Raw genomic sequence first — 10694 nt, forward strand, 5'->3', positions numbered from 1 at the left:
ATTAATGGATATTCAAAAAACATCAGAAATTCAGATGTTTATGCGCACAACTAAGAAAAGTGATAAAATCGAGTACGCTGCTACAGTAAGGAAATTGATTAAAAAATGGTTGAACAATATGGCAAAACCTTCAGACTCATTATTAATTTGGGAATCAAAGCTTGCATACCGACTAATGTTTTCTAATCATATCAAGAAGCAGTTGGCAACTCTACCTCAAGATTTTGCTTTTATCAATGAAGAACTTGATAATTGTAAGGTCAGTCTATCTAGCTATTTTGTGGTATCACAATCATCAGAATTATCCATGTTATGATTCTATTGATAATCAATTTTTCTTTTAATCAATAATAATATAATCAACAAAAATTGCCATTGTGTTATTTAGTCATTCAATTTTAGATTCAACTTTAATTTGAAATTTTGTTATGCTTATTATTTTTTATTAGATTAAAATGGAATTGTCATTTCTTGATGCTGCCATAAAGCAAAAGAACTTAGGTTTGTCTAGGATATATATCAGAAAACTTAAAGATTTGGGGAAGCATGAGGATCCGGAAAAAAATTATAGATGGAGGATATCTAGATGTCAACAAATTTTCTTACAAGGAATTCTTGAAACCGATATTGACAAAAAAGTTCAGGACTGCCATAGATCTTGGGATATGTTAGGTATGCAAGAACTTTATCCATCATGCACAATTCAAGTTTTGTTTATCAAAATTTAACTTAATAATATTTCATTGTCATATCCAAATATTTTTTATATTTTTTATAGAGTCTCTGAAGGAAATAGATAATTTGAAGTATTATCCAAATCTTTATATTGATGTACATCATAGTATCGTCGATGTTACTAAATTGTTTAAACATCTAATTTTTGAAAATGCGAACATCCTAGAAAACTACCCGTCTTTAGAGAATTTCATATTAAAACACGGCCAGGAAAGAGGTAAATTTGGCATTTAAGATTGGTTATTATTTACTAATATAACATTTAGAGTTGCCAAACATTTTTTGCAGGATTGAGCCATTCGAAAACATTAGATATTTTTGGTTTTAAATGTTTACAAAAATCTATCAAGTATGCTGAAGCTGCTCATGCAAATAATGATATAAATATAGAAATAAGCACTGTAACAAATTGCTACAAAAAAATGATACAATTTAATATGCATAATTTAAAATATGCTGAAGATGATTTGAAAAGTGTATACATTTTATCAATGATAAAAAGTATTTTAAAAGCTATGGCCTTAGGATCAGTTGAAGCAAAGCAACTTTTTCCTGTTTTACTGGAATATGATGAAATTAGTGCTGACATGAAAGATGTGTTTTTAGAATTGGTAATCTTCTTTATGTCAAATAAATTAATCTTTTGCAAATGACTTTCTAAAATTTAAAGCATTTTTGTATATACTTTTGCAGTCGGCCCAAGTTCCAGAATGGATGTTCATACAATGGGCTCCACAACTTTTAGCACAGTTGACAAGTAATCGGTCAGAGACTATAGGGCCAATTGTTATCAGAGTCGCAGAATCGTATCCCGACGCACTGCATTATCCTTTCAGGCTTAGTATTCTTAATTACAAATGCCTAGCCGGCAGTTATGCTGAATATTGTGTTGCTAAGTAAGTAGTCTGAAAAAAATATTGTTATATATATATATATATATATATATAATATATTAGATTATATTAAATGCATTATTATATTTATTTAGGTTAAAACAAGTATTGATGAAAAATTCTTTGATAGATAGATTCATTGAAGCTATTTCTTGTATATGTCTGCCAGAAATATTATTAATAAATGCCTTAGGAAAATTAACAGATAAAAATTGTAAGAACTTTTACTAATTTTTAATAAATATGTTTTAGCTATTACTTTACTAGTATGTTTCTTAATAAATATTTATGTTCTTGAAGATACTGATATGGAGAATTTAAAACGCATGCTATTTCAACAAAACTTACATCCGTTGAGAGGAAAAGCATTTGAGGCAATGACCAAATTTGAGAATTTGTTTAGTACTTATATGGGTGAATATTTATATTTATTTTAAAATGTTACTGTTTTTAATTTCTTGTTTACATGGAACATATTTTTGCAGAAAAACCGTCTCCGGAATTGTTAATGGAAATTAAAATGTTGTTGAAATCGCTCTCTAATCATCGTCCGAAAACCTTGCGGGACTTGTGCCCTTGGCTTGCCGATTTCACACCTCAAGATAGTGTCGCACTTGAATTACCAGGACAATATCAGGGACACAAAAAACCTTTGCCACACTATCATGCAAAAATTGCCCGATTTGACCAAAGGTTATTTAATTTTATATGTACAGAAGGATAATTCAAAATTTATTTTATAAATTGAACTATTTATCTAGAGTTCTTAAATGTACATTGATTATTAATTATTTTTTAATTTGGTGGTTACAACTGGCTCTTAATTTTTTTGAGCAGTAAAGTTACATACATGAACACTGTGCTGAGTATGTATATATGTTTTTAAATGCATTGCATACAATGCTTCTTATGTTTTTTTAGATAACAGTACTACTTTCTCAAAGATTGCCAGTTAAAATAGGAATTTATAGTAGCGATGGTAAAGAACATGTTTATTTAATAAAATATGGTGAAGACTTGCGCTTGGATCAAAGAATTCAGCAAATTTTCTCACTGATGAACGAGCAGCTTAGTCTTAATACTGAATGTAATTTCCGGCGTCTTTCAATTGTTACCTACAATGTAAGTTTTAATCTATTCATTTATATCGAACAGTTTTGATATTGTCTTAAATTCTGTAAATCGTCGTTTAATAAAACTTCTATAAAGTCTCTACAAGTTACATAGGTATTGAATCACCAACTAGTTTTAATAATTATTAAGTATATGGCTTTTGAATTTTGCTTTTAGTTCATTGCATAAATTTAACTGTTGCGAAAAAGCACCGTGCACATGAAAGATATTTAAATTTATAAATCTAAAAATTTCGTGTTTTCTTTATGATAGGTTACTCCGCTTACGTTAAATTTAGGTATGATTCAATGGATACCGAAAACGAAGACATTGCGCGATATGATGTTTTTAAAAGAACCAGGTATTAAAAACAGAGTTGAAGAAGTACGGTCTTCGTATAACAAATGGATCAGACAGGCTTCAAAAACGGATCCTACATCATTTGTCGCATTGTATGGAAACGCTGTGGTCCACTATCACAGAGACGCTGTGATTTCAAAATATCAGGAATTAGTTAATAGGATACCAGAAGATATACTAAAGTGAGTTAATAATTTATATATATATATATATATATATATATATATATATAACTTTTTTATAACGCAAGTCTCCGTTTAGTATGTAACATCGATTTAATGCTCAATTCCCTCTTCTCAAATTTAAAGCTGTGCACTAGTTCGGAACAAGTATCCAATGTGGTCTATAAAATATCTTGCAATGAGTGTGATTCCACCTATTGGCGAAACAGGACAGAACCTTATCAAACGTTTGAAACAACACGATAATAACTCAAAAAACAAAAATCAAGGGCAAACAATGATCACAGAACATTTAAAACTAAATAACCATACTTTCAATTTTTATGACGCAAAGGTTCTTCAAAGTCTCACAAAGGCGCTTTTCAGAATCGGCCTATATTTTGTTGAATAAAAATTGTTTAAACAAACGAACAGACACCAGCTTCATCTGCGAAAATTACCAATATGTTCTAAATAATGTTTCCCAATTTATATCGAATATCTAACACCACGGTTTGCAGACATTATCACGCACACTTGCACAGCGCGTCAAAAAGATGGTCAGTTACGAAGTCAGTTTTCTTAAAATTTTGACTTCGCATCTCGGATACTTACAAAAACATTATTCTTGTTTGGCTTTGGCCTCGGATACACGAGTGCTTTTGTATAATATTTTATTTATTAATTGCTTTTTACTGACATTTAGTGCTTGTTTCCAATTATTAATTTTTTACAAGCTGTATTAATATGTGTAAGTGATAATCTAAGAAATTCAAGTAAGTAATGTTTTATGCTTTATTTTAATTTAAGGTTTAGATATAATTAGTCTGTCTCACTGTCTCTTTAGTTAAATTTTTTTCTTTTTATTTTTGCTTATGTATATTCAATTTTTAACGTTACTTCTGTTTTTTTTTAAACCACTGCCGATGACGTAGAATTTTACGTCGAAACGTATGGAAAAATAAAGATGTTTTAAAAAATCTTTACTTATTTATATTTTTTACTTGATGTTATGAAATTAATCATACATTTCAACATCAAATTTGAATACTTTCAGTATTATATCGGAACAATTGTCTTAAATTTTGTAAATTGTCGTTTAATAACAGTATTCACAAGTTACATAGGTATTGAACCAGCAACTAGTTTTAATAGCTATTAAGTATATGGTTATTGAATTTGATTTATTAATCTTCTTAATTCAATTTTTTTTTAGTTAGGAATCAGTTTATTAGGTTTACGTAAATTCTTTGTTTTCTCAATTTCAGTTAACCTTCTGTAATATCGTTTAATTTTAGATTAATATGTTTTCATTTTATTTTTTGTGATACCTTCCTACCACCTTTCTCTTAAGATTATTTTACAGTTTGGACTTCAATAGATCAATCAATTAATCATAATCTGAAAATATTATAATAGATATATTTTACTTTTTCTTGTAATTATAGTATATAATTCTTACAATAACATGAATTGTGTAATAAATGTGTACATGTTTCAGAGACTCTTTTAAAGAAATGAGTGCCAACGCTGAAAGTTTTTTCACTTTGAGGCATAATTTCGCAACGAGTTACGGTACTATGTGCATTGCCCATTGGCTATTAGGTAATAAGATACTCGAAAATTAAAATGTTCACATCTAAGTTTAAATAATCTAATGAAATTGTTACTTACAGGCATCGGTGATCGCCATTTATCAAATTGTTTAATAAATATAAATTCTGGATTTGCGGTCGGAATTGATTTTAATTGTGCTTTTGGTTCTGGGGTAATGACATTGCCGATTCCTGAATTATTGCCAATCAGGCTGACACCTCATATTATGAATCTTATGGAACCTACAGCTGCATTTGGTAAGTTATTTACTGTGAACTTATATTATTTAATTGTTGTTAAACACTAAACTGATACGAATTGAAGTTATAAGTGACTTGTTTTATTATTTATTTATAAATATATAGTAAATAGTAAATTAGAATGTTTTTATTGCAGGTCTTATCCCAAGAGTTATGGTGCATGCTCTTACTGCTTTAAGGGATGCAAGATCAATTTTATATGCCACAATGAATATTTTTATGCATGAGCCATTAATTAATTGGTTGGAACCTATAAAAATGTATGGAGTGCGATCCGAGGATAATGAAGCTTTAAATTATACTGATAGTAGTATAAGTTCAGGTAACAAATGACGCAAATAATTTAGAAAATTTTCTATTATTGGCGTTTCAAGTCATTCTGAATTGTTTAAGACCAGTGCTGGAAACAGTATGTATGTATGCATAGATAAAAGAAGAGTATGTATGATTGTGTGTATATGAATCAATTTTTGACCTTTTGTTTTGAAAAGTTGCTAAATCTTATTTTTATATTGATTTTCTTTCATTAACAAATATTAAGAAGTTTTTGCTTGTCTTAAGGCGAAATACCATTTACACTTAGGTCTTATTTGCAGAGATATGAATATAAAATAATTCTTATTATTTTAATTCTATCAAACTATTTTAATGTTTGTTGACCATTAATGACATATTAGTAATTTAACTCTCCTATATGTCCGCATCTGCGGAATTCCGCATATTTTATATTTAGTTGTTCACGAATGTCATTGTTATATTATTTCAAGTGGAAAATGAGCAAACAATGGCGCATTTGAAATTGCGCATGGCGCGTCTCAAACTCCAAGGTTCTAATCCTGTCCATATTCTACAAGACGAGTTGAAACATTCTTTTGTTTCTACTATCAATGAAATTTACGTAAATCATTATATTGAAAAAGGAATGGGAGTGGAACAACATAATATACGTCGCAGATTAAAAATGAAAGATTTAACTGCTAAAGAACAGGTTTGCGATTGTTATTTTTTATATTACATATAGTTCTATTAATTCGGTTGATCAATATAATGTAATAGGTTTTATATTTAGAAATTTAAAAGATATAATGCGTTAATTGGTCTGAATTGCCACTAAATTTAATATTAATTTAAATATGTGGTATGAGTAGTTTAACTTGACCTTTTTTACCTGCAGGTGGATTGTTTGATAGATTTAGCAACCGATCGTAGTATTCTTGGTTGTACTTGGCATGGTTGGGATCCCTGGATGTAAAAACGATCTGCATTGTACTAAAAATATGTTTGATAATATAATGTTACTAAAAATATGTTTGATATACTATAATGTTATATTTTGTATCAGTTTCTTGATTGTTAATATATTTTTATAGCTACAAACTTTTTCATTTCAATATCGATGGACAGAAGTATTTTTTAAATCGAATCAAAATGCCGGTTTTTACTCGCTGCGCGACCCATTATGGTACCTATATGTGATAGATGTGTAAATTGTTTTCATTTAAAGGTTCGTAATAAATATTGTTTATAATTTAATATTTCGTGAAATTATCTCTTGCATATTTCACTTTGTAAGAAAATGCAGCTTGTGATTACTTAATATTATTCATATGTCATATGTGCAGTCAAATAAACTCACACATGACTTCTTTTATCTTTCTGGTCTCATTTAACCATCAGTTAACTGCGACGCACTCATTAAACTGTGCCCACAGTGTTGGGTTGCCGAAATCGAGGTAAATTGTTATTTTTGAGGAAAAATGTCAGTATTTATTTTAAATCAGTCTCAAAACATTCTAAATATCTTGAATTTTGAAAATACGTTTTATTTTTTTCTTTTAAAAAAATCGGATTAGCCATGGGTAAAAGATTTATACGAATGACAGTATAGTCGTTCATACACAAAATTCCGCGACGATAGTATATTTGACGATTTCCAAAACTGTCCCATGGCAATAGTATAATTGTCAGTCACTGTTAATTGTGTGTAATATTCGGAATTGAAAACTTCTTGTATTCAGATATTACTTTTCTCATATAACCAGTAATATCATGTAATAATTGTGTTTGAAGAACTTCATGCAATTAAAATTAACATACATTCATTGACTGCTTGTATTTTTTTTACTTTTTCGCTGGCGATATAATCTCATTCTTTGAACGGCTGTAATATCTGTCTTGTCTAAAAAATATTTTCCATTTTAATAACTTCAGAGATTTATAGAAACTACGAATAATATAGAAATAATTTCTAATCAATTAACTTACGTTCAGTACAAGGCACAAATGTTTAATTTGTTTTATTATTTTCAAGGAACAGAGTAAAGTATTTTTCTGATTCAGACATTTTTCATCAAATCATGATTTGTACTACGATGTAACTTCAAAATGTTTATTCATCTATACGCATACAACATTTTGATGCCGGTACCCATACAGCGACAGATCTCTATTCACATACACGACGACTAATCACAATCGATCCGTATTGAAATGATTTCATTGAGAGCGAATGACGTGCAGTTCGGGCGTAACGCAATTTCCGTTGCATCTGTACGAATTTACACACTAGTCGCGCCTAGAGAAGTTTTTCTTCAATAACTCTCTTGCAATAACATAGCAAAAGGCTATGTTATGTAGTTTGTAACAGATATTGTTGAGTATTTTCTTCAAAAATGACGACTGAACTCCGCAAGTTCTATTATTCGAAATAGCTTTGCAAACGAGAAAATTGTTTCATTTCATAATAAATTATGGGAATATATTTAGTCTCAAACTTTGTATCGCCGTTAGTTTAATCAGTATGCTTGTAAATATAATCAGAAAATGCACTAAATTATATATTAATTTGTTATCTCCGAACATCGATGCATTTGCTTAACCGCAAACAATTAATAGGTATTGCATATTGCAATTGGTTTGCGGTTTGCAAAGTATATTATGTAAACCGGAATTTTATATTTGTATTTTATCAAGTGCTGATAAGACAATAGTGATAAACTGAGACCCAAACTTCGAGATTTTGTATAAATTGTATGCCATTTAGATGGCACGTCAGTTTCTTTGTATACTTTGTACAAGTGAGTTACAGGTGATATTGTGTGAAGAATTTCTTCAAAAAATATTATTCTAACATTATGGCGCAGATTCCTACACGACCGAAAATTTTGTTAACTCATCCGGATATACCGAAGGAAGCTATTGACATCATGTCTCCCAAGTAAGATAACATTATCTATTTAATATTTTTATTTACATTCTGACAGCTTAAGGAAAACAAATGATATGATAAAATATAGCAATTGCTTTATATTCCAAGTAATAAAATACAAAAATATTTTATTTATAATTTTGTACAATCACGCTATTGGAAAGATTGCAGTATAATATTATACTGCAATCACTCCAAATAATATATATTATTGAAATAATATTTTGATACTATTATAATGATGAATCTTGCATATAATTTTGGCGTATATTTTAATGATATGTTAGTTAATTGGGCGAATTGTCTTGTAATTTTCTAAGAGTTGAAGCCTAATTATTATAAGTTTTATAACGTTAATTGGATGCCTTCATTCAGTCTTCAAAAACATTTTTTTAAATTTAATTAAATATTTCATGAGTTATATAAAACTCAAATCGATTTCGTGAATATCCTCCTCTCTTCTCTTTCCAATTCATCAAAATTGTAAATTTCGATTTCATATTTAATTTTCAAATTTTTTTATTAGCAATCTAATAGTAACAAATGTTTTCAGTTGCGAAATAATTATGTGCACCGGACGTCCGTCTCCATCACGACAAGAAATTTTGGAAAAAAATTGTGGGAGTTCATGGTTTAATGTGTGTGTACTAAAGAACGTTGGACAAAGAGATATTAGATGCTGCAGGTAAATTAAATTGACTAATATAATTGTATATGTTTTTACTAGCTACTATTTTTTTTTTATTTAGGACCGAACATTATGGCCATATCTACTATGTCGGCTGGGCTGGACAATGTAGATTTACCTGAAATTCGCAAAAGAATATTCCAATTGGTTATACTGCAGGAGTTTTAATAATGCTGTTGCTGATTTAACTGTTGGGCTTATGATAGCTACTGCTAGAAGATTTGGAGAAGCTAGGAAACACATAGAGAAGTACATATAATTTTTTATTTAAATATAATTATTTATTTACAAGTAAGCCATAGAGATGAAGAAGATAAAATTAATAAATCATGCTTCAAATGTAGCGTTTCTCGTATCACTTCGATAAAACAAAGTTTAATTCGATACCAAGGTTTTCAAGTAGTAACGTATATTTTCTGGACATGGAAGAATTTATCTTATATGAATTTTAATTAATTATTACTTTCCTGTCTTTGCCGACGCATGTCACTTGTGTAAAAAGTTTAACAAATAATTTTTATATTTTTATTTCCAATTTTGATCAAAATTCTAATGGAATTGATATATCTGCAACGTGGATCAAGTTTTATATGTTGTCAGATATTTGTATCAGTGCGATTTTATATACTCTATTTCATTCAATTTTTATATGAATATTGAAGAAATAAAGTATATTTTTAGGCCATTAAAATATTATTATATTTATTTTCAGTGGAACGTGGGGAAGCGGCCCTGCGTGGTTTTTAGGCAGAAATGTATCTGAAACTACAGCTGGTATTGTCGGTTTAGGAGAAATTGGACAAACTGTTGCAAGAAGATTGAAAGCATTCAATATGACTATAATTTATACCGGTCACAAAAAGAAACCGGAAGGTAAAATCAATTTAACAGTGTACTCAGCCTTGTTTTTAAATGATTTTATTTAATTGCATTATATTTCGAAATTATAGCTGATGAATTTGATGCCGAATTTGTAACAATGGATGAACTATTAGAACGAAGTGATTTTGTGATTGTTATTTGTCCATTGACGCCAGAAACTAGGGGCATGTTTGATGCAGAAAAATTTTCCAAAATGAAAAAAAGTGCCTGCTTCATCAACGTTAGTCGTGGCGGTAAGTCTAGAGATAATAATGGAAGTAGAATTCGTAATAACTTGATAATGAGAAAAGTAGCCGCGTAAAATCTTCAAGACTTAAGTCAATTAAAAAATAGAGAATAGCTTGATAAGATGAGTTAAAAAAAATTAAGTATTCGCGGGCTCGGTCAAATTTTTTGATGTTGTTTTTATGCCTAAAATATACAAATAAAATAATCAATTCATATTTACAATAGTGATTAAGGAAATTGGAATTTTTTGTTTGCACGAAGTCGCTTATTGAAATTTTAGTTTGATCTGGTGGTTAGTAACTAAAGAAAGATTTATAGGGGAAGGAATCTATGAAACTGAATTTAATTAAATTCATTTTTATAGATTCTTAACAAATGCTATGTATTATCTACACAAAAATGATGATTTTGCGCAATTTTGTTTGGGGGACCTCTCAGTGGGGGTCCGGTGGGTAAACCGCGGGCATGGGTAGAAAGTTATATGATATATGGCATCGATCATAAATTTGGACGCTATTGAAGCGCTCTAAATAATAGAAAACGGAATCTTTCAAAATTTGACTCAATCTT

General features: G+C 29.3%; 2 protein-coding genes across 2 annotated transcripts; both read left to right on the plus strand.

Annotated features, from left to right (window-relative positions):
* Positions 1 to 4: 4 nt before the first annotated feature.
* Positions 5 to 6385, plus strand: LOC113369338 (DNA-dependent protein kinase catalytic subunit-like). The gene is made up of 16 exons (XM_026610112.1): positions 5 to 259; positions 450 to 672; positions 779 to 952; positions 1024 to 1346; positions 1429 to 1631; positions 1724 to 1842; positions 1929 to 2042; positions 2114 to 2321; positions 2390 to 2444; positions 2550 to 2750; positions 3015 to 3283; positions 4764 to 4867; positions 4939 to 5115; positions 5255 to 5440; positions 5886 to 6106; positions 6293 to 6385. Exons 1-16 carry the CDS (start codon positions 5 to 7, stop codon positions 6368 to 6370), a joined length of 2910 nt encoding a protein of 969 aa, XP_026465897.1. The 3' UTR covers positions 6371 to 6385.
* A 2617-nt stretch (positions 6386 to 9002) lies between these two features.
* Positions 9003 to 10129, plus strand: LOC113369339 (glyoxylate reductase/hydroxypyruvate reductase-like; the record flags this gene model as incomplete). Its single annotated transcript, XM_026610113.1, has 5 exons — positions 9003 to 9011; positions 9076 to 9122; positions 9174 to 9263; positions 9727 to 9887; positions 9965 to 10129. Coding segments are annotated over exons 1-5 (472 nt in total), but the record flags the coding sequence as incomplete, so codon positions are not given.
* Between the last annotated feature and the right edge of the window lie 565 nt (positions 10130 to 10694).

Source organism: Ctenocephalides felis, unplaced genomic scaffold (genome assembly GCF_003426905.1).
Source record: "Ctenocephalides felis isolate EL2017-DRISC unplaced genomic scaffold, ASM342690v1 CF-g0.4_SCAFFOLD_01250, whole genome shotgun sequence".
NCBI lineage: Eukaryota > Metazoa > Arthropoda > Insecta > Siphonaptera > Pulicidae > Ctenocephalides > Ctenocephalides felis.